At 46.8% G+C, this 24,960-nt stretch overlaps 1 protein-coding gene across 2 annotated transcripts in view; it reads right to left on the bottom strand.

Annotated features, from left to right (window-relative positions):
* The window catches only part of LOC144507001 (intelectin-1a-like), a 37,499-nt gene extending 13,409 nt beyond the window's left edge, over positions 1-24,090 (bottom strand). The window contains exons 1-3 of one of the 2 annotated variants that reach the window (XM_078233516.1): positions 23,998-24,090; positions 3,549-3,651; positions 2,196-2,348 (exon numbers count right to left, since the gene is read on the bottom strand). In XM_078233516.1, coding sequence (XP_078089642.1) covers positions 2,196-2,348; positions 3,549-3,615 — 220 coding nt within the window. In that variant the 5' untranslated portion in view covers positions 3,616-3,651; positions 23,998-24,090. Of the gene's footprint in view, positions 1-2,195; positions 2,349-3,548; positions 3,652-23,920; positions 23,944-23,997 lie in introns of those variants that run through there. The other variant, XM_078233517.1, reaches the window with a different exon arrangement.
* Positions 24,091-24,960: the final 870 nt, after the last annotated feature.

The following is a 24,960-nucleotide window of genomic DNA, read 5'->3' on the forward strand; positions in this document are numbered from 1 at the left end:
CAGCTTACCTAATTAATGCCTCTGAACTTCAGGGGCAGGATTTTACAGTCTCGCTCATCCCAATGCCGTAAAATCCCGCCCAATGTCAACGGACCTTCCCATGCTCTGCCTCTCACCTGCTGAGATTCCCGGGCGGGCACGGCAGTTAAATTCCAGCCCAAATTTCCAGCCTCCTCTCTCGGACCACTCCTGGTTCTGTCAAAGATGGGCAGCACCGTGGCACAGTGGTTAGCACTGCTGTCTCACACTTCCAGGTACCCAGGTTCAATTCATGTCTTGGGTCACTGTCTGAGTGGGGTTTGCACATTCTCCCTGTGTCTGCATAGGTTTCCTCAGAGTGTTCCGGCTTCCTCCTACAGACCAAAGATGTGCAGATTAGGTGGATTGGCCATGCTAAATTGTCCCTTAGTGTCCCAAGATGTGTCGGTGAGATGAATTGGCCATGCTAAATGTGTGGGATTACAGAGATAGAGTGGGGGAACGGGCCTGGGTAAGGTATTCTGTCAGAGAGTCGGTGCAAACTCAATGGGTCAAATGGCCTCCCTCTGCACTGCAGGGATTCTATGAGAAGAGCACCTCTTCCCTCACTGTGCCAAATTCTCTCAGTCACCAAATTCCTAAAGTTTGTTGTTTATTCTGTCTCGCAGTGAACTGGACTCCATGTTATATTACCCTTTGCACTTTTCCTTGCTTCAGATTTTTAAATTTAATTCTATGTTCAAATAATTGATGCAGGTAATGTTTATGATTTGATACATGGATTTGGAGACATTTCAACTGATACTTCAGTGTAATTCTGAGTGAATTTTGTATTGACAGAGATATTGTCCCAGTGGTTACAGTGAGGTGGAAGGTATGAGTGAGAGTCCAACTGGCCAAACAGGCAAACAACCCAAGGATGTGAAGGCCTTCTGATCTTCATAGCACAACCTCAGTTTTCAGTTTCAATTCCTGCCCAGGAGTCTGGATGGTGCAGGAGGAAACACAATCTGTTGGTCACAGACCTATGGTTCTTGGAAACCATAGAACCATAGAAACCCTACAGTGCAGAAGGAGGCCATTCGGCCCTTCAATCTGCGCCAACTCTCCAGAAGAGCATCTTACCTAGGCCATCTCCCCATGCCAACAACCCCAATCATTTACCATGGCTAATCTACCTATCCTATCAGGAGGCCAGGGAGATCCATGAATGAAATGTGGCTAGAAAGTCTGTGATCAGAAGGAGGGTGATTCCTGATCGAAAGAGGGGAGCAGTAACAGGTGGCCAATGTTTGTCGAGGGAAGCCCATTATCGAGAGGGGACAGAGATCAGGAATGGTGGAAAGTATCAAGCAATTGGGGTGGGGGGTGGGAGGCTGAGATTGGGAGTGGGTAGAAAGAACTTTGTAGCTGAAAATGATTAGAGGTCACAATTGGGATGGGGATCTTAACAGAGACCAGGAGGGGAGATGGAATCTGTGTTTGGGGGGACTGAGAGACATGTGAAATGGAGAAGGAAAAGGAAGGGTAGGAAGGGGTGGAATGATTGGTAGGGGTGAGAGGCCCCAAGATCAAGGTGGGGAGAAATCTACAATTGGAAGGCGAAAAGGTTACAATTGGAAGGAAGAGAGGTTACAATTGGAAGAGGGTAGGTACTTGTGATCAGAAGGGGGGAAGGCTTGTGATCGGGAGGGTGGAGAGACTCATAATCAGGACAATGGGAGCGTCTGGTGGGAGTGAGGGAGACAGCTATTATCTGAAATAGGAGAGGCATTGGCAAATTGTTGAAAGGCCGTGATTGGAAGTGGGCAAGGCAAGAGTTGGTAGGAAAGTCCAGGATTGGGAGAAGTGCAGAGAGCTCCATAATGCAGAGAGGAGTGGCTAAAGGCTTCTTTTTCTAGCTGGGGGAGGGGCAGATCTGTTCCTCCTGGCCCTGGCTCCTTCCTTCCTTCCAATTTCCTGAAATTGGGAGGGAATAATTTTTAATCTGGCTTCCCAATTGCCTTGATTCAAACAAATTCATTAAGTGTCGTGCTTCTCCACAATGACACGTGTCACTGAGAGAGTTGGTGCAGTATGTTAAGGTTGTGTTCAATGTATTTGACTCTTTAAATTCTGCCCTGACCATCTTCCCCTGTCATGGGATGTGAGGTGGAGTTTGTATCAAGACTGTTAACATCATGAAGCAATTTCAGTTGTTCTTGAAAACCATTTACCTTGGGTGACGGGATACTTCTCTTTGAGCTCTTTGCAGCTTCTTGTAAAGTTGTACTGCTGATTGGGTTTATCTGCACAGCCACTGTTCGTTAACTCAATGTTGCCAAGTACGTTTACAATTGCAATGTCAGGTTTTCCAATGCCAGCTTCATCTTAAACCAAAAGAAAAGATACGTTCTGTATCAGTTGATACTGAACAAAAGAGAGAAGAATGTTGCAAGGTTGACGAGGGGTGTAACAGAGAGACACAGACAATGGGACAGAGGAGCAGAGAGGGTCATTGCTACAGACAATGGATGAAGGTGCAGAGGGAAGGAGACAGAGACAAGGAGGCAAAAAAGCGACACGAGATAGAGAGACAAGATAAACAGGACAATAAGTGAACAGAGGAAAAGATAGATACTGACAGAGACACAGAACCTGAAAGAAAGAGATGCCAGGGACACACAAAGGGGAGAGGAAATGGATAGAGAGAGATCGTATGACAAAGATCGATGCACAGTGCGGCAGGGAAGAAACAGATGTATCGAGGGCGAAGGAGAAAGGGAGTGGATAAGAGAATGGAAAAAATTCTAGACTGAAAGAACCACACGTGCAGATGGAGTAGGACAAAAAAGAGAAAAGCAGAACCACACAGGCAGAGAGATGAAACAAAGGGAAAATCGAGGCAGAGATTTATGTCGTGATGCAGTTCGGAGACACAACTTGTCCTCTGGCACATTACTGACACAGTGACATAAAAGTATTGTCACCAGATTCGTAATCTAGTGTAATGCTCCGGGAACTTGGGTTTGAATCCCACCATGGCAGATGGTGAAATTTGAATTCAATAAAAATCTGGAATTAAAGTCTAATGATGACCAGAAGCCATTGTTGTAAAAACTCATCGAGTTCATTAATGCCTTTTAGTGAAGGGAATCTGCTGTCCTTACTGGTCTGGCTTACATGTAATGCCAGAACCACAGCAATGTGGTTGACTTTGAAATGCCCTCGAGGATGGGCAATAAATGCTAGCCTCGCCAGAAATGCCCACATTCCATGAACACATTTGAAAAAATGATTGTTCTTCAGGTGTGAATACCACACAGATTATCTCTGGAGAGCCAATACTCTCCTCATCCAATGACAGATAAATGAACATCCAACAAGAATTTCTGGAGGAACATGAACTCTGGATTGGATGGCCTTCCCGAGCTCTGGGGCACAAGGGCACCCAGACTAAGAAAGGATCAAATGGTAAGACCATCGATTCAACCTGAACTGTACAGTGTAATCACTACCTAAGGTATTCCAGTTTAAATTCATAAAGCAAATTAAACAAAGTATTAAGATGTGATAGAATTGTCACTCACCTTCTACACCATGAGCAGGGGATTGTTGAATATTGGTGATGACAAGGAGGAGGAGGACGGCCTTCATATCTTCACAACAGCTTTTCTGTGGCCAGCTATAACTCTGGGAAGGTAAATCAACAAGATAAGAAGGCCTGATATAAAAAGTATATTATCTCCACTGAAGTGGGGAGAAACGTAAAGATGGGTACATAACACATAAAATGGTTGCCTGGCACATAAAAAGTCACCTGGGAAAGAGACATTAAACAGGCACTGACTTTTAGTGCAGACAGCTACTTGAAATTAAAACATGCAGGACGGACAGTCATTTAAAGTTAAACATGCAGGAATCAGATACTGCAGGAAGCCAGCCAGGGCTTGAGGCACTTTAAGATAAGGACAATAGGGTCTGATAAAGAGATTAGCCACAAATGGGAATGGGAATACATAAATGCAGGAAAACCAATTACTGTATGTATGGACCGAAACTAAGACATTGATAAATCACTGAAAGAGGAAATGTATCCATTCTATGAAACAATGTGATGTCAAAAGCCAATGTCTGTATATGTCTGGCTGTAACGATGTGTTAACTATCGATCCTACTCAACTGTAACGATGTGTTAAATGGCTAATGTCCCGACTATCCATTGTCTGAAAAGTATAAAAATGAACCACTCCTATTGTATCATTGAGGGAAGGGAGCTGCCTAAATTACTGCGGAGTGCCAGCGCCTTTTCTCCACGAAGCTTCGTTAAATAAAACTGTATTGTTGAACCTCCAGTCTGACTCCGGTGGCAATTTTCCCACAACAATTGGCGTAGTCGGCTAGGATCCTATTACTGGTAAGCTGGTAAGCTCCGATTGATTGGCCACAATCAGAAAGCCGGGATAGAGATAATTGAATCTGTGGGAGTCAGACAAGTTCAAGAATACAGTTTGAAAGAGGTTAAACTTAAGGGGCATTTGTAGTAATAAGTATTGTTGTATATGATATAGTGATAAGTACTAACTGCTGATAGTGATAAGTAACTGTTGCTTGTGCTGACTGACAAGAGGACAAGTTAGTGCTTGTCTCAAACACCCAGCCTTAGACCGGTTGTTAAGAGGGGAAATCCCCCACGCGATGGTCAGGAATTGAAGTGGGCAAAGAGACACCAAGGGCACTTAGGATTGTGTAGCACAAGTGGCAGAGGTCGGTTAACATCAAACTCTGTCATGGCGAACAAACGCAGAGCTGCCATCTGATTGCATGAAAGTTTGTAAAGTTGGGAACTGGACTGTCAATGTTGTAAAAGCGGGGCGGAAAAGGAGCTGATCAACTCTGACCTAAACCGGACTCCGGTGGAGAAGCACATTGCCGAGGTGGTAATAGTGGAAGCCGTGAGTATAAATTGAAACCCTGAGATGGTAGTGAAACATGGTGCTAGAGTAGTAATAGTGGCCGGGGGTAGTGAAGTCCCTACTGTAGAGAGCACACTTTACTTGGGAGTAATTGTGGCTGTACGGTGCCTAAAACACGTTGCCAAGGTGGCAATAGTGACCGGGGGTAGTGAAGTCTGCGAAATGGCAGATAATGAAGTAAAGAGGGGTTCTGCAGGTTCTCTCATTGAAGTGTACTTGACAAACAGGCAAGCATTAATAAAGAGGATGCAAAAGGATGGCTGGGATACTTCTCACACCTTAGAGCAGCAGAGAAAGTGGATAGATAAAGAAAAGAGAAACAAGACAAAGAAGATAGGAGTATTGTTAATACATCAGTTAGCTGATCTAATTGAGCAAGTAGTCGCCTCTACTAAGAAGTGGAGTGAAGATAAAGAAAAGATTAGAGAATTAGAATCCCAAGTGAAGGAACTGGAGAAACAAAACCAAGTTTTAGAAGAAAAGCAATGGAGAGGGGAAACTGTTCCTCTACCTCCTTATGAGTCCACACAGCAGGGACCAACTGCTCCACCAGAGGAGTGGGAAGCGCTAGAACACAACTTAGCGCCAGTAACCCGAGGGGGAACAGATGCATAGCCAAAGGCAAATTATAAACCCTTCACCCCAGGTGAGAGAAAGCAGACAATAGCTTCCCTGGTTAAATTACAACCTAGAAGCGCAAACACTAAATTCTGGGAAGAATTAGACACAATCTGGGTAGGACACCAATTACACCTGAGAGACGTACACCAGCTGGTCAGGGCAGCCTGTCCAGTGGATAAGTGGAGGCAGGTAGCAGGTGGACCCGCCGCTCCTCCAGCACAGGATTATAATGGGGGACAGTGGACACATGCAGTCGCCCTAACATCGGAGATAGATGCCCAACAGGCACCCTTCACCCAGTTTAAAGCAGAGATTCAGAGGGTATTAGGGAATGCTCCAACTAACAGGAGCAGAATTACCACAACAAAATCGTTAAAAGGGGAAGGAGCTTCGGAATACGGGGAACGGTTGTTCCAAGTATATCAAGATGAACTCAGGATCATTCGGGAGGCAGAGACAGCTATCGATAGAAGCTACAGGGAGGTAGCTACTCCTAGAAATGATGATACATAGGTGACGGCTCGAAGGGGTAAGAAGCAGTCAGAGCAGCGATCCCCTGGATCCCCTGTTCCTCTGTATAACAAGTATTCCGTTTTGGATACTGTTGGGGGGGGACTTAGCAGGGGTAAGCCATGGTGTACAGGTAACTGGCTCAGAATCTGTCCTTGTGGTGCAGAAGGGAAGCTGGGAGAGGAGTAGAGGATTAGTCATTGGGGGCTCCATAATTAAAGGGACGGATAGGAGGTTCTCCGGGAACGAGAGAGACTCGCGGTTGGTGTGTTGCCTCCCAGGAGCCAGAGTCCACGATGTCTCAGATCGTGTTTTTGAAATCCTTAAGGGAGAGGGGGACCAGCCCCAAGTTGTGTTTCACATAGGCACTCAAGACATAGGTAGGAAAAGGGATGGGGATGTAAGGCAGAAATTCAGGGAGTTAGGGGAGAAGCTTAGGGCTAGAACAAATAGAGTTGTTATCTCTGGTTTGTTACCCGTGCCACGTGATAGTGAGGAGAGGAATAGGGAGAGAGAGCAGTTGAATACGTGGTTACAGGGATGGTGCAGGAGGGAGGGATTCAGATACCTGGACAATTGGGGCTCATTCTGGGGTAGGTGGGACCTCTACAAATGGGATGGTTTACACCTGAACCAGAGGGGTACCAATATCCTGGGGAGGAAATTTGCTAATGCTCTTCGGGAGGGTTTAAACTAATTCAGCAGGGGGATGGGAACCTGAATTGTAGATCCAGTGTACAGGAGGTTGAGAGTAGTGAGGTCATGGATAAGGTTTCAGCGTCGCAGGAGTTACTGGCAGGCAGGAAGGTGGTTTGAAGTGTGTATACTTCAATGCCAGGAGCATCCGGAATAAGGTGGGTGAGCTTGCAGCATGGGCTGGCACCTGGGACTTCGATGTTATGGCCATCTCGGAGACAGGGATAGAGCAGAGACAAGAATGGTTGTTGCAGGTTCCGGGTTTAGATGTTTCAGTAAGAGCAGGGAAGGTGGTAAAAGAGGTGGAGGTGTGGCATTGTTAGTCAAGGACAGTATTACGGTGGCAGAAAGGACGTCTGATGAGGACTTGTCTACTGAGGTAGTATGGGTTGAGGTTGAAACAGGAAAGGAGCGGTCACCCTGTTGGGAGTTTTCTATAGGCCTCCGAAAAGTTCCAGAGATGTAGAGGAAAGGATTGCAAAGATGATTCTGGATAGGAGCGAAAGTAACAGGGTAGTTGTTATGGAGGACTTTAACTTTGCAAATATTGACTGGAAAAGCTATAGTTCGAGTTCTTTAGATGGGTCAGTTTTTGTCTAATGTGTGTAGGAGGGTTTCCTGACACAGTATGTAGATAGGCCAACAAGAGGCGAGGCCACATTGGATTTGGTACTGGTTAATGAACCAGATCAGGTGTTAGATTTGGAGGTAGGGGAGCACTTTGGTGATGGTGACCACAATTCGGTTACGTTTACTTTAGCGATGGAAAGGAATAGGTATATACCGAAGGGCAAGAGTTATAGCTGGGGGAAAGGAAATTATGAGGCGATTAGGCGAGATTTAGGATGCATAGGTTGGGGAAGGAAACTGCAGGAGATGGGCACAATTGAAATGTGGAACTTGTTCAAGGAACAGCTACTAGGTGTCCTTGATAAGTATGTACCTATCAGGCAGGGAGGAAATGGTCGAGTGAGGGAACCATGGTTTACTAAAGAAGTTGAATCTCTTGTGAAGAGGAAGAAGGAGACTTATGTAAAGATGAGACGTGAAGGCTCAGTTAAGGCGCTTGAGAGTTACAAGTTAGCCAGGAAGGACCTAAAGAGAGAGTTAAGAAGAGCCAGGAGGGGACATGAGAAGTCTTTGGCAGGTAGGATCAAGGAAAACCCTAAAGCCTTCTATAGGTATGTCAGGAGTAAAAGAATGACTCGGGTAAAATTAGGGCCAGTCAAGGACAGTAGTGGGAAGTTGTGTGTGGAGCCTGACGAAATAGGAGAGGCGCTAAATGAATATTTTTCATCAGTATTCACGCAGGAAAAAGACAATGTTGTTGAGAAGAGTACTGAGATTCAGAATATTGGACTAGATGGGATTGAGGTTAATAAGGTGGAGGTGTTAGCAATTCTGGAAAGTGTGAAAATAGATAAGTCTGGGCTGGATGGGATTTATCCCAGGATTCTCTGGGAGGCTAGTGAGGAGATTGCAGAGCCTTTGGCTTTGATCTTTATGTCGTCATTGTCTACAGGAATAGTGCCAGAAGACTGGAGGATAGCAAATGTTGTCCCCTTGTTCAAGAAGGGGAGTAGGGACAACCCTGGTAATTATAGACCAGTGAGCCTTACTTCTGTTGTGGGCAAAGTTTTGGAAAGGATTATAAGAGATAGGATTTACAATCATCGAGAAAAGAATAATTTGATTAGGGATAGTCAACACGGTTTTGTGAAGGGTAGGTCGTGCTTCATAAACCTTATTGAGTTCTTTGAGAAGGTGGCCAAAGAGGTGGATGAGGGTAAAGCAGTTGATATGGTGTATATGGATTTCAGTTACGTGGTTGATAAAGTTCCCCATGGTAAGCTATTGCAGAAGATACGGACACATGGGATTGAGGGTGATTTAGTGGTTTGGATCAGGAATTGGCTAGCTGTAAGAAAACAGAGGCTGGTGGTTGATGGGAAATGTTCATCCTGGAGTTCAGTTACTAGTGGTGTACCGCAAGGATCTGTTTTGGGGCTACTGCTGTTTGCCATTTTTATAAATGACCTGGATGAAGGCATAGAAGGATGGGTTAGTAAATTTGCGGATGACACTGAAGTCGGTGGAGTTGTAGACAGTGCAGAAGGTTGTTGCAGGTTACAGAGGGACATAGATAAGCTGCAGTGCTGGGCTGAGAGGTGGCAAATGGAGTTCAATGCGGAAAAGTGTGAGGTGATTCACTTTGGAAGGAGTAACAGGATTACAGAGTACTGGGCTAATGGTAAGATACTTGGTAGTGTGGATGAACAGAGAGATCTCGGTGTCCATGTGCATAGATCCCTGAAAGTTGGCACCCAGGTTGATAGGGTTGTTCAGAAGGCGTACGGAGTGTTAGCTTTTATTGGTAGAGGGATTGAGTTTCGGAGCCAGGAGGTCATGTTGCAGCTGTACAAAACTCTGGTGCGGCTGCACTTGGAGTATTGTGTACAGTTCTGGTCACCACATTATAGGAAGGGTGTGGAAGCATTGGAAAGGGTGCAGAGGAGATTTACTAGGATGTTGCCTGGTATGGTGGGAAGGTCTTATGAGGAAAGGCTGAGGGACTTTAGATTGTTTTCGTTAGAGAGAAGAAGGTTAAGAGGTGACTTAATAGAGGCATACAAGATGATCAGAGGATTAGATAGGGTGGATAGTGAGAGCCTTTTTCCTTGGATGGTGATAGCTAGCATGAGGGGACATAGCTTTAAATTGAGGGGTGATAGATATAGGACAGATGTCAGAGGTAGGTTCTTCACTCAGAGAGTAGTAAGGGCGTGGAATGCCCTGCCTGCAGCAGTAGTGGACTCGCCAACCATTAAGGGCATTTAAATGGTAATTGGATAAACATATGGATGATATTGGAATAGTGTAGGTTAGATGGGCTTTAGATTGGTTTCACTGGTCGGCGCAACATTGAGGGCTGAAGGGCCTGTACTGCGCTGTAATGTTCTATGTTCTAAGAGTGCTCAGGACAAGGAAACCCAGGTCAAGGAGATCGAGCGTTCATCCAGGCTTTTAAGGATGGACTCTCTAGTGCTCACCAGACCATCCTAAAAATGGGAGTGATTATGTCCCAAGATTATGATGAGTTGGTAGAGTGGGTTTGCGGCGTACCGGGAGAAGAGAAATCCCAGGCAAGAACAAGGCTAGAAAGAGTAGCAGCCTACAGTAATGGGAATGGAACAAAGTGGAAACTGACTTGCCACAATTGTGGCCGGCAAGGACACTTTGCGAGGGATTGCGGGACTCCATGGAAAGGGAACAGATTTGGGAACAGTTGGAAACATTGCAGCCACTGTAATAAATACGGACACACAGAAGCAATGTGTTGGAATAAGCATGGGAGACCCCCGACCCCATCCATGACCAAAGCAGAACCGGAGGAACGACAGGACTTCTGGGGTCAGCAAGATTGACGGTCTGCAGCCCCCATTCACAAGGCTAAGAAGGAGGGAAGGATTTACGTGTCAGCACTAGTAGGGGGCAGGGAATGTGAGATGCTAGTGGACACAGGAGCATCCATATCTGTCACCGACCTACCCTTACCCACTACAAATAAAATGATTTACCTGACCGGGATAGGAGGGAACAAAACACCCGCCTACCTGAGCGAGACCATGTTAGTAGAGATAAATAATCTGTATATACCAATGAGGTTTTATGTGTGCAAAAATAACGAGGGTACAATAATGGGAAATGATTTGATGAAAGAATATGAGATTCTGATAGACTGTGGAAAGGGAGAATTAATCTGGCCAAGACAGGACGGTCAGAAAACTAGAATAGGGAAACTTACAAGTCACCTCGAAACCATTAAGGTGGCCACAGTCACCACCAGAAATTGGGAATTAGAGACAGGAGGGTTCAGAGCCATCTGTGCTTCCGTCCCCGGAGTATGGGCTAAAACAAAGCTATATACTGGTTTGACTAAAACGGACCCAATAAAGGTACCGGGACCGGAGCATAAGCCATACCGACAATACCCAATAAAACCAGAGGCAGAGAAAGCTGTAGTGGAGATAGTTAAAGGGTTAGTGGAGAGCGGGGGGGGATTCTGAGAGAAACCACAAGCACCACTAACTCCCCAACATGGCCAGTGAGCAAGCCTGACGGAAGGCATAGGCTCACGATAGATTACACCGGACTCAATAAAGTCACGTCCAAATTGCACCCCATTGTAGCAAGCCCTTCGACAATCCTGAATGGACTGTCACAGGAGCATAAAATATTCACAGTATTGGACATAGCCAACGGATTCTGGTCCTTACCATTGGATCCCGAATCCCAAGACAAATTCGCCTTTACAGTGGGAGACAGAGAGTACACTTGGACTCGTTTACCACAGGGATTCCACAACAGCTCCGCTATATTCCATTGAGCAATGAGTGACATCCTGAACAGGGTAGAACTGCCAGAGGGTAGTACGGTACTACAATATGTAGACAATATCCTGATAGCTTCAGAGTCCAAGTCAAGACATCAAGAAGCCTTATATTTAGTACTGAATGAATTAAAAACAGCAGGGTTAAAGGTGAGCCCCAAAAAGGCATAAATTGGGAAAACACAGGTCCTATACCTGGGACACCTTACATCCCAAGGACTTAAAGAAATGCCAACTGATGCACTATCAATCAAGCAAAGACTAGTTTGTATGCAAGAACAAATAGGCTTTTATTCGCAAAAGACTTGGAGCACACCCATGCTGATGAACTAGTCCGGCGACTGAGGCAGGGGGGGGGTTGGGAGCAGTCACCTTTATACCTGGACCAGGGGGGGAGGAGTCTCAGGCAGGGCTCATACACACAGGCAATAAGCTAACAGTGGTTTACCACATTCACCCCCTGCTTTTAAAAAAGAGTCCGGCGGGGGTGAGGTAGGTGGAATGATATTTACAGAATTACAAATTTACAAATTCAGTCTCTCTGGGGGCTTGATCTGCCGCTGCGACCACCGTAGTGCCGGTTGTGGTGTCGGTTCCGGTGGCCGCGGTGTTGGTTCGGGCGCCAGGCCATAGTTACTCGAGTCGTCTGTAGTCCCTTCTGATTGTCGGGTGCGTGGTGGCGGCTCCTGGGGCTCAGGCGTGCTGTATCCGGGGGTTGGGGTGTGGGGTTGTGGGTCATCGTGGTCCCTGGGGCACCTGCGGGTGCCAGGTCTCGAATGGAGACCATGTCCTCCCGCCCGTCGGGGTACGCCACATAGGCATATTGGAGGTTGGCGTGGAGGAGCTGGACCCTTTCGACCAGGGGGTCCGACTTATGGGTCCTCATGTGCTTCCGGAGCAGGACAGGGCCTGGGGACATCAGCCATGACAGCAGTGAGGTCCCCGAGGAGGACTTTCTGGGGAAAACAAACATCCTTTCGTGAGGGGTAGCATTGGTAGCTGTGCAAAGGAGTGATCTAATCGAGTGTAGTGCATTAGGGAGGACCTCTTGCCAGTGGGTGACTGGAAGACATTTAGACCTCAGAGCTAGTAAAATGGCCTTCCAGACTGTCACGTTCTCCCTTTCTACCTGTCCGTTCCCCCTGGGGTTGTAGCTGCTGGTCCTACTCGAGGCTATGCCTTTGGAGAGCAGGTGCTGTCGCAGCTCATCACTCATAAAGGAGGATCCCCGGTCGCAATGGATATAGCTAGGGAAACCGAGCAGGGTGAAGAGGCTGTGCAGGGCCCTGACGACCGTGGCCGAGGTCATATCCGGGCAGGGAATAGCGAAGGGGGTACGTGAATATTCGTCAATGACGTTGAGGAAGTATATGTTGCGGTCAGAAGAGGGGAGGGGGCCTTTGAAGTCAACGCTTAGGCGTTCAAAAGGGCGGGTGGCCTTTATGAGGTGTGCTCTGTCTGGCCGATAGAAGTGCGGCTTGCTCTCTGCGCAGACCTGACAGTGTCTGGTTATAGACCTGCCTTCCTCAATGGAGTAGGGCAGGTTACGGGCTTTAATGAAGTGAAAAAACCTGGTGACCCCCGGGTGGCAGAGGTCGTTGTGGAGAGTGTGCAATTGGTCTATTTGTGCGCTGGCACATATTCCCCGGGACAGGGCGTCTGGGGGCTCATTGAGCTTCCCGGGCCGGTATAAGATGTCGTAATTGTAGGTGGAAAGCTCGATTCTTCACCTCAATATTTTATCATTTTTGATCTTGCCCCGCTGCGTGTTATTAAACATGAATGCAACTGACTGTTGGTCCGTGAGTAGGGTGAATCGTTTACCAGCTAAGTAGTGGCGCCAGTGCCGTACAGCTTCCACTATGGCTTGGGCCTCCTTTTCGACTGAGGAGTGTCGAATTTCAGGCCTCGGAGGGTTCGTGAGAACAAGGCCATGGGTCTGCCCGCCTGGTTAAGGGTGGCGGCTAGGGCGAAGTCAGGTGCTTCGCTCTCCACCTGGAACGGGATGGATTCGTCTACGGCGTGCATCGTGGCCTTCGCGATGTCTGCTTTGATGCAGTCAAAGGCCAGGCAGGCCTCTGCCGTCAGGGGAAAAGAGGTGAATTTGATGAGCGGATGGGCTTTATCCGCATAATTGGGGACTCACTGGGCGTAATATGAGAAGAAGCCCAGGCATCTCCTCAGTGCTTTGAGGCTGGTGGGGAGGGTAAGTTCCAGGAGGGGACGCATGCAGTCGGGATCGGGACCGATGACCCCGTTTTCCACAACACAACCAAGGATGGCGAGGCAGCGTGTGCAGAATACGCACTTCTCCTTATTATAGGTCAGATTTAGGAGTGTGGCGGTGTGGAGGAATTTGTGGAGGTTGGCGTCGTGGTCCTGCTGATCATGGCTGCAGATGGTGACGTTATCCAGGTACGGGAAGGTGGCCCGCAGCCTGTTCTGGTCTACCATTCGGTCCATCTCACGCTGGAAAACAGAGACCCCGTTGGTGACGCCGAAGGGGACCCTAAGGAAGTGATAGAGGCAGCCATCCGCCTCGAAGGCAGTATATTGGCGGTCTTCCGGGCGGATAGGGTGCTGGTGATATGCAGATTTTAAGTCGATGGTGGAGAACACTCGATATTGCGCAATCTGATTAACCATGTCAGATATGCGGGGAAGGGGGTACGCGTCCAGCTGCGTGTATCGGTTAATGGTCTGACTGTAGTCAATGACCATGCGATGTTTCTCTCCAGTTTTAACAACTACTACTTGGGCTCTCCAGGGGCTGGTACTGGCCTCAGTGATCCCCTCCCCTTGGAGCCGTTGTACTTCGGACCTGATAAAAGCCCTGTCTCCAGCACTGTACCGTCTGCTCTTGGTGGCGATGGGCTTGCAGTCACGGGTGAGATTTTCAAACAGTGAGGGAGGGGCGACTTTAAGGGTCGAGAGGCTGCAGGTGGTGCGCGGTGGGCGATCTAAGAACTGGTGATTGCAAACAGAGAGCGGGGGAAAAGGCCCATTATACTCCATGGTGATGCTCTTAAGGTGACACAGGAAATCTAGCCCCAGGAGTACGGCAGCGCAGAGTTGTGGCAGCACGAGGAGCCTGAAGTTTTTGTACACTGTGCCCCGTACAGACAGGGACGCCACGCAGTACCCGAGGACATCCACCGAGTGGGACTTTGAAGCCATGGAGATCGTTTGCTTCACTGGCAGTACTGAAAGGGCATAGCGACTCACTGTGTTAGGGTGAATAAAGCTCTCCATACTCCCACAGTCAAATAAACAGTTTGTCGTGCGACCGTTTACCTCGATGTTCATCATGGACCTGGCGAGTTGGTGAGGCCTTTATTGGTCCAGCCTTGGATTTTGCGACGCGGCTGACGGCCTCCAAGATGGCAGCCCGCACGGCTCACACGCGGCTCCCGGTGCCCAAGATGGCAGCCCCCGCGGGTCACACGTGGCGCTACTGGGCTTGGAGGTCAACTTCGCCCTGCATACCTTCGCGTAATGGCCCTTCTTTCCACACCCGGAGCAGATCGCATCTTCGAAGGGCAGCGTTGTCCTGGGTGCTTCCCCAGGCCGCAGAAGTAGCACTTTGGGCCTCCAGAGACTGCCGCAGCAGTCGGGTCATTGGTGGGACGTGGTGTGGCGTAGGCCTGCGGCCCTCCCGAGTACAGAGGTGGCGGCGACTGCGGCGTCCACGATGCGCCCCTGTGGTCGGGGGTTTAGGCCTCGAGATTATGGAAGGCCACCTCTAACGAGTCGGCAAGCGTGACAGTCTTTTGTAGATCCAGCCCACCCTGTTCCAGCAGTCGTTGTCGGATATAGTTTGACCTGATACCCGTGACATAGGCATCTCTGATTAAGTCCTCAGTGTTTTGGGCGGCTGTTACGGCCTTGCAGTTGCAGGCCCTGCCAAGTGCTCGCAACGCACGCAGGAATTGGTCGCCCGATTTTCCTGGCTGTTGTCTGCGAGTAGCCAGAAGATGTCTGGCGTAGATTTCATTAGACTGTTTGTTGTACTGGCCTTTTAAAAGTTCGATCGCATCCTCGTAAGTTTCAGCGTCTCTAATCATCGAGAATACTTGATCGCTTACCCGGACGTGGAGTACGTGTAGCTTGTCGGTTTCGGTCCGGATAACGGAGGCAAAGGCGGTGAGGAAAGTTTCGAAACATCGCAGCCAGTGATCGAAGCTGTTGGAGGCTCCTACGGCTTGAGGATCCAATTCTAATCTATCGGGTTTTAGTATCTGCTCCATCCCAAAACTTCTTGCGAATAAAATTGATGCACTATCAATCAAGCAAAGACTAGTTTGTATGCAAGAACAAATAGGCTTTTATTCGCAAAAGACTTGGAGCACACCCACGCTGATGAACTGGTCCAGCGACTGAGGCAGGGGGGTTGGGAGCAGTCACCTTTATACCTGGATCAGTGGGGGGGAGTCTCAGGCAGGGCCGGCAGGGGCATGTCCAGGCATACCACACCAACGGACCGAAAGAAGGTGGTACATCAAATGCCGCGACCCGTCACCGTAAGAGGGGTCAGAAAGGTGCGAGGGCTATTCAACTATAGCCGGAGTTTCATCCCAGGGTTCGCAAAATTAGCAGACTAGTCAAAGGGGGAAAACCAGCTTTAGATCCCATAGAATGGGGACCCGAGCAGGAAGAGGCTTACAATAAACGAAAAACAGAACTGATATCAGCCCTGGACTAGGATTACCCGATTCTAATAAGGACTTCCATATCCATTGTAGCAATGAGGGAGCGTTCTATTCCGCAGTGCTAACACAGGACCATGGCGACAGAAAGAGACCCATAGGGTATTATTCCACCGCAGAAGGACCGGTAGTCACTGGACTGCCAAGGTGCATAGCCGCCTTGGATTCCACCGCCTGGGCTGTAAAGGTTAGCGAGCCAGTAATCATGACAAGGAATATAATCCTTCACACCAAACACACCTTGGTGGAAATGTTGAACACGGGAAAACTAAGGTCAGTCTCAAACATGAGAAGGGCTAAGTGGGAAGCTGTCCTACCTCCAAGCAAGTCCATGATAATAATAAGGGATACAGGGAATAACCCAGCAGAAGGGATTTTAGACGAAGGAGAGCCACACAATTGTGAGGATATAGATAGGGACGAAGAAGAGGGTTGGATAAAGGATATACCCTTAATAACAGCTGAGGAGACCCTTTTTGTGGATGGGTCATGCAAATATGTGGAAGGATAACCCCGAACAGGGTGGGCAGTAGTGAATGACAAATTAGAGACAGTAAGGTCAGGAAGGATTGACGGAGGTCTATCCGCGCAAGTGGCAGAATTAGTGGCACTCACACAGGCACTAGAGTTATCTGAAGATAAAACGGTGAACATCTATACAGATAGTCGCTATGCATTTGGAGTCATACATGACTACATGACAGCATGGGGAAGAAGAAGGTTCATAACCATGGGAGGTTTTATTAAGCACCAGCAAAGAATTGAGGCACTGTTGAGAGCTAGCGAGAAACCGAGAGAAACCGCAGTAATCAAAATTAAAGCGCACCAGAAAGAACCAGGAAGAGATAACCCAGACTGGTTAACTTTCAAAGGGAACCAAGCCGCAGACAGGGCAGCACAGTTAGCCTTAGGACAGGAGACAATTGGCGAGCTGCCAATAGCAGCAACAGAACAGACAGGAGACGAAATAGATATTTGGGACTTACATGAGGATACCTCAAAAGAGGAAAAGGAGAAATGGGAAGCACAGGAAGCAGTCAAAGGGACTGATAACATGTGGAGATGGGAAGATAAGGTAATAGCACCAGAGTGCATACAAAACACCCTATTGGAACTACACCATGGACTCTCACATGTGGGTAGAGAGGCCATGATAACTAGTATAGGAAAGGAATGGTGGTGGAAAGGAATGGGAAGAGATATAGCCCGACACTGTCACCAATGCGTGATGTGCACGAAATACAACCCTGGTAGACCCATAAAAATTAAAATGGGACACCAGCCGAGACCAAAGGGACCCTGGGAACATCTGCAAATAGATTTCACAGGGCCACTACCACAATCCCATGGCAAAACATATAGACCAGTTCACCAGGTGGGTCGAAGCGTTCCCTACTACAAATTGTACTGCTACCACGGTGGCTAGGATATTGGCAGAAGAGGTAATCCCTAGTTGGGGTGTACCCCAGAAATCGATTCGGACCAAGGGACGCACTTCACTGGAAAGGTGGTAAAAACAGTATGCCAATTAATGGGGATAAAACAAAAATTTCACATCCCTTACCACCCACGGAGTTCTGGAATGGTGGAACGTATGAATAGAACACTTAAAAATGCATTAGCTAAAGCCATACAAACATCGGGAAAAATGTGGACAGAGGTATTGCCCACTATACTAATGAGATTAAGGGCTACCACAAACCGGACAACCGGATTAACCCCTTATGAGCTAATGACAGGACGGGCGATGCAATTACCAGAAAGCATCATAACAGGTTTGACCGATGTAGGTCCACTAAAAGATAAAATCAGGAGATATGTTTTGGAACTAAGCACCCAACTCAAAGGGATGCACACATTGGTAAAAGACAATCAGGAAATAAAAGACTCAGAGAGAGAGCTTGAAATGCTCCCTGATGTCCCAACAGCGGGAAGTCGTGTCCGAGTGAAAACACTACCTGACAAACCAGGGTTTGCACCAAAATGGAATGAGCCATATGAAGTTATAATTCATGGAGACACCTGTGCCTGTATAGACATAAGAGGGAAAGGTATATGGAAACATTGGGCCCAGCTAAAATTACACAGGGAACAAATGAGTAACTGAATTAATGAACTAACAGAACTGCTTTCCTCAACACAGGCAAAGACTGCAAGCAAGAACAACTGGCGCGCGCTGGTTAATAGATAATATAACTTTTGAAGATTATATGAATTATAGTGTTAGGTTTGATATTTGATCGTTGTGAATATGTATGTAATCGCGTATGTAACTACTACTTTGCATTGTCGCGACTGTAGATTTAACTGGAGTGGAGGATAATCTGTTTTACAAAGCTCACATAGAATTACACGGGAATTGAACTGTATGTTACCCGTTAGCACAATCGGTTGAAGCCCTATTTGTAGTCACCCCTGGATGGATCCCTCATGACTTATATACTGTAGATATATCAGATACACCCTGTAAGGGACAAATTGACAAATATAAAAGAGGTATACAGGGGAGATGTGTGGGACTTGTAAACCCCACAGATCCTGTGTGCAGGGGGTTCCAACAGGTGGGAGGAAAAGCTTGTTCAGATACTGCAAGCTATCCGCTTTGTTTTACGGGGCAGGGATGGGGATGTGCCTATGTCTTGGTCCTGAAGAATGATTCCTGCGTACAGATGCAGTGTGTCCGTCAACATTGTTGGGTTAATAAGGGACAGTTTACTTGCACTTGTGATGAACAGAAATGTCTGAATATAACCACGGGAAGACAGCTCATTTGTGGACAATGCAATGGAACTCACGTAAGCTCAGCCAGATGGACATACCCATTTGATACTTACCAGGTGGTGGGATCAAACGGGGGGTCAAGTAAACCGAACAATTGGCAATATGAACAAACTCATAATCAAGACATTAAATGTTACCGGGCTAAGAAGGGATATATGTTCCTCTTCAATGGTACTTACACGACAGAAACACCAAACCTCCCAAACCGTTTTGCAGTAGGAACAATCGGACCACTGACTGTTCCATGCCCTCGGAAGGGGCATATTCAGAGGAGAATAGTAACTCGGGCTATCAGCAAAGAGTTCTGTGCTGATTGGGAAGCCCCGGGCACAGTGGGATCCTCACTGGGATATGGGTTCCTTGGAGCCCTATCCCTGGGAGGGGCAGCAGGAGTGATTAGTGCAAAGAATAGAAATCATATTGTTTGTGGACTAACAGTCCTAGGAAACAGCACTTCAAAAGCACTGGAGGCTGTTAACCAAGAAATGGCTGAACAGACTATATGCACAGCAGACACGATACGCAGTGGACTACCAGTTCGCACAACAAGGGGGAGTGTTACAATTATAGGCAATAAATGCATAACCCATGTCACAGACGAGTCTTATAACATTACACAAGTCATCAACAACATCAGAGAACAACTTGATAGCTCCAGACAGGGACCCAAGAAAGGAAGTAACTGGCTGGAATGGCTAGTAGGGGGGTCCTGGGAATCTTACTTATCACAGGGATTGGTCATACTCATTTCAGTTGTAATTGTCTGCTGTCTAATTGTTGGATGCCTAAAAGTCTGCTGCAAGGTTATGGTGACAAGAATTGTGCCAGGAGCCAGTGTATCCATCGAGGAAGAACCCATGATGAAGATCCCCGAAGACATCAGAAGAAACGAAGGAGGAAAGAAGATTGACTTATATATGTGAATGTATAATTGTTGGACTGGGGATTATTAAAGTCATAAGCCAGACCACAAGTGGGGAGTGAAGTGGGGAAAAACATAAAGATGTGTACATAACACATAAAATGGCTGCCTGGCACATAAAAAGTCACCTGGGAAAGAGACATTAAACAGGCACTGACTTTTAGTGCAGACAGCTACTTGAAATTAAAACATACAGGACAGACAGTCATTTAAAGTTAAACATGCAGGAATCAGATACTGCAGGAAGCCAGCCAGGGCTTGAGGCACTTTAAGATAAGGACAACAGGGTCTGATAAAGTGATTAGCCACAAATGGGAACGGGAATACATAAATGCAGGAAATCCAATGACTGTATGTATGGACCGAAACTAAGTCATTGATAAATCACTGAAAGAGGAAATGTATCCATTCTATGAAACAATGCGATTTCAAAAACCAATGTCTGTATATGTCTGGCTGTAACGATGTGTTAACTATCGACCCTACTCAACTGTAACGATGTGTTGAATGGCTAATGTCCAGACTATCCATTGTCTGAAAAGTATAAAAATGAACCACTCCTAATGTATCATTGAGGGAAGGTAGCTGCCTAAATTACTGCGGAGTGCCAGTGCCTTTCTCCACGAAGCTTCGTTAAATAAAATTGTATTGTTGTCCCTCCAGTCTGACTCCGGTGGCAATTTTCACACAACACCACTAACATTTTGAATATTGTATTAACCCATTAATTATTTTTGTTGGCACAATCCAGTCAGTTCCTGCACTATTGTATAAAATACTCAAGGATAACATTGGGAATTTAAGTCATACTGTGAATTCTGCAGCAATAAACCCAGCTGCTAACTTCCCAGTTCCTGTCTACAAGGCGTAAGTCAGGGGTGTGATCGAAGACAGTCTGGATTAGTGCAACTATCAACAACACTCAAGAATCTTGATAGCATCCAAGAAAAAGCAGCCTGCTTGACCAACACTCCATGCACCCGCTTAAACAATCACTTCCCCTCACCATCAATGCACAGTGGTAGCACTGTGCACCATTTATAAGATACACTGCAACAACTTGCCAAAGCACCAACGGCATCTTCCAACCTGCAAAATCTACCATCTTGCAGGACAAGCACAGCAGACATACAGAAACACCACTACCTGCAAGTCTTTTTCCGAGTCACACACCATCCTAACTTGGAAATATATTGCTGTTTTGTCATTGCTTCTGGGTGGAAAAGCTAGACTTCCCGTCCGAACAGCACTGTGGATCCAATGGTTCAAGAAAGCAGCTCATCACCACCTTCTTAGAGGCAATTAATGATGAGCAACAAATGCCAGAGACGCTCCCATCCCATGAAAAAGGATAAAAGAAAGGATTCACTGTCAAGTCAGGTATAAAAAGACATATAGAGGAAAGGAAATATTGGGTTAAGAGAGAGAAATAAAAATAAAATATTTTTTTTAAATATAGGTATCCAAACAACATAGAAACATAGAAGATAGGAGCAGGAGGAGGCCATTTTGTCTTTCAAGCCTGTTCCGCCAATCATTACGATCATGGCTGATCATCCAACCCAATAGCCTCATCTTGCTTTTTCCCCATAACCTTTGATCCCATTCACGCCAAGTGCTATATCTAGCAGCCTCTTAAATAAATTCAATGTTTTGGTATCAACCACTTCTTGTGGTAATGAATTCCACAGGCTCACCACTCTTTGGGTGAAGAAATGTCTCCTCACCTCCGTCCTAAATGGTCTACCCCGAATCCTCAGACTGTGACCCCTGGTTCTGGACTCCCTCACCATTGGGAATATCTTCCCTGCAACTACCCTGCCTTGTCCTGTTAGAATTTTACAAGTCTCTGTGAGATCTCTCCTCATTCATCTGAACTTGAGCGAAAGCCATCCTAACCTAGTCAATGTCTCCTCATACATCAGTCCCACCATCCCCGGAATCAGCCTGGTAAACCTTCGCTGCACTCTGTTGAGAGCAAGAACATCTTTCCTCAGAAAAGGAGACCAAAACTGCACACAATATTCTAGGTGTGGCCTTACCAAGGCCCTGTATAATTGCAACAACACATCCCTGCTCCTGTACTCAATCTCTCACAATGAAGACCAACATGCCATTTACCTTATTTACCACCTGCTGTACCTGCATGCTTACCTTCAGTGACTGGTGCACAAGGACACCCAAGTCCCGCTGCGCACTCCCCTCTCCCAATTTACAACCATTCAGGTCGTAATCTGCCTTCTTGTTTTTGTTCCAAAGTGAATAACCTCACACTTATCCAAATCTGCCATTGATTAGCCCACTCACCCAATCTGTTCAGATCATTCTGAAGGATCTCTGCATCCTTGTCACAGTTCACCCTCCCACCCAACTTGATATCATCTCCAAACTTTGAGATGTTACATTCTGTTCCCTCATCCAAATCATTAATATATATGATGAATAGCTGGGGTCCCAGCACCGATCCCTGTGGCACTCCACTAGTTACTGCTGCCAATTTGAAAAGCACCCATTAATTCCTACTCTTTGTTTCCTCCCTGCCAACCAATTTTCTATCCACCTCCATACACTATCCCCAACCCAATGCGCTTTAACCTTGCACGATAATCTCTTGTGCGGGACTTTGGTCAAACGCTTTCTGGAAGTCCAAATATACCACAAGATTCCCCCTTGTCAACTCTACTAGTTGCATCTTCAAAGAATTCCAACAGTTTTGTCAAGCATGATTTCCCCTTCATAAATCCATGCTGACCCTGTCTGATCCTGCCACTGCTTTCTAAATGCTCTGCTATAAAGTCCTTGATAATGGATTTGAGAATTTTCCTCACTATCGACGTTAAGCTTACTGGTTTATAATTCCCTGTTTTCTCTCTACCTCCATTTTTGAATATTGACCCTCGGACATCAGTCCCAGTCCTGCCCAGGTGTAACCTGTCCAATTTGTACACGTCCCATCCCCCCCAAAACCGGTTCCAATGCCCCAGGAATCTGAAACCCTCCCCCAACACCATCTCTTCAGCCATGTATTTATCTGATATATCCTGTCATTTCTACTCTGACTAACACGTGGCACCAGTAGTAATCCTGAGATCACAACCTTTGAACTACGATTTCCTAACTTTCTTCCTAGCGCCCTGTATTCTGCTTTTAGGACCTCATCCCTTTTTTACCTATGTCATTTGTACCGATTTGTACCACGACCACTGGCTGTTGAACCTCCCCGTCCAGAATGTCCTGTACCTGCTCCGAGACATCCTTGTCACTAGCATCAGGGAGACAACATACCACCCTGGAGTCTTGTTTGCAACCACAGAAATGTCTGGCTATTCCCCTTACAATTGAACCCCTTATAACTATTGCTCTGGCACACTTTGTACCCCTCCCCTCTGCAACAGAACCAACCGTGGTGCAATGAGTTTGGCAGCTGCTTCTTTCCCCAGAGAGGTTATTCCGCTCAACAGTATTCAAAGCGGTATATCTGTTTTGCAGGGGAATGGCCACAGGAGATTCCTACACTACCTGCCTCTCTCTCTTGCTCTGTCTGGTGGTCACCCATCCCCTTCCTGCCTGTGGAGTCTGAGCCTGCAGTGTGACCACCTCTCGATATGTGTTATCCACGATACTCTGACTCGCAGATGGTCCATAGTGTCTCCAGCCGCCGCTCCAGCTCTGAAACCCGAGCTTCCAGGAGCTGTAGCTGGAGACACTTCCTGCACACGTGCTGACCCAGGGGACTGGAACTGTCCCCAGCCTGCCACATGGAGCAAGAGGAGCAAACCACGGCTTGGAGCTCTCCTGTCTCCACGGCTTGGAGCTCTCCTGTCATGTCTTATCCCTTTTAATTAAACTTATGAAAGATGTTTTGTTTCCGATTACATCCAATGCTCTCGAGCCCTTCTTTCCTGCTGCTCGTTACCACTGAGTATAACCTTTACAAACTATAAACCACAGAAATTACAGATCCATAACACGGAAGAATAAAACTCCAGACTTGTGCCCAAGAGGTTGACTGACTAACACTTACCTCATTGTCAATAGGATACTTCCACTTAAAATGGCTTAACTGCCAATGTCAAATTTATTTTGAATTCACATTATAGAAAATTAATATCACTCAATACAATTAAAGGCGGAGCCAGACAGTGAGGTTCAAGAAGTTAATAGTGAAGTGGCATGACTCCGTCAGCAACATTTTGACTTCTGAGTTTAACCTCGCTGGACGTTCATGTGGGGTTTGTGCATAAATAGCAGCAGCAAATTGACAACAAAACCTGGGCCATTAAAATTCACAAAACACCACCTTTTCAAAGTTGCAGTACTTTCAATTACACCTCCATGAACATCGATATTTAACACTCACACTCCAAATTCAAACAGATTTTGTGGAATCAAAAAGAGGTGATTTATTCCAGATGCCCAATTTCAGAAATTTCCTACCTGCCTCAACAACTTGACGACAAATGCAACCACGCAACAGAATGGAGGACTCTTATACTGTGGAACTGAATTTTATCAGCTTGACCCACTCCAGTTGCACCTTGGAACTGCCACCGTGGCACATTGACAGCCAAACAATGTGGCCAAACAATGTGGTGGAGTAAGTTCTCGGATTGCTGATTTGCTGCCTGTTGTGACACTCTCATATTTTAGAAGAAATTTTGCCCACAGAGTCACTGGATTATTTACAGAAAAAAAAGGAGCTTGTTCTGCCATTCAAATCGCTCATGATTGATCTGTCATAGTTTCGTGGGGCTTGGGGAGTTGCAGTGGGGGGGAGCGGCGGGGGAGAACTGCTACTGTTTTCATTGCCGGGGAATTGGTGACGGGAGCAGAAAATCCCATTGAGATGCCCAAAACGCACTTCATACCAACGTAAAGATGTGATTGTCCCCCACCAGTGACATAACAGGAATTCTGATGTTCAATGTTTCAATGTAGGGAAGCCCATTACATGAATGAGCATCTCATTATCGGCCTCTATGTAATCGGGGGAATGGTGTTCTCTTTTTAATTTTTTGATTTGGTTTGGCCTTTAAAGAAGGTTGCTTGCAGCATAGGCTCAATCAGAGCCCGCCCTGCCAGCGTGATGTTATCGGGCCTACCCTTTGTAATTAGTCAAACCACTGTGCCACCGTGGAGCGGCACAGTGGCATTTGGTTGGCACTACTGCCTCACAGCGCCAGGGACCCGGGTTCAATTCAGGCTTCTGGTCACTGTCTGTGTGGAGTTTGCACATTCTCCACGTGTCTGCGTGGGTTTCCTCCGGGTGCTCCGGTTTCCTCCCATAGTCCAAAGATGTGTGGGTTAGGTAATTGGCCATGCTAAATTGACCCTAGTGTCAGGCGATTAGCAGGGTAGATATGCAGGGTTACAAGAATAGGGCCTTGGTGGGATTGTGGT

This window comes from Mustelus asterias, chromosome 18 (assembly GCF_964213995.1).
Source record: "Mustelus asterias chromosome 18, sMusAst1.hap1.1, whole genome shotgun sequence".
Classification (NCBI taxonomy): domain Eukaryota; kingdom Metazoa; phylum Chordata; class Chondrichthyes; order Carcharhiniformes; family Triakidae; genus Mustelus; species Mustelus asterias.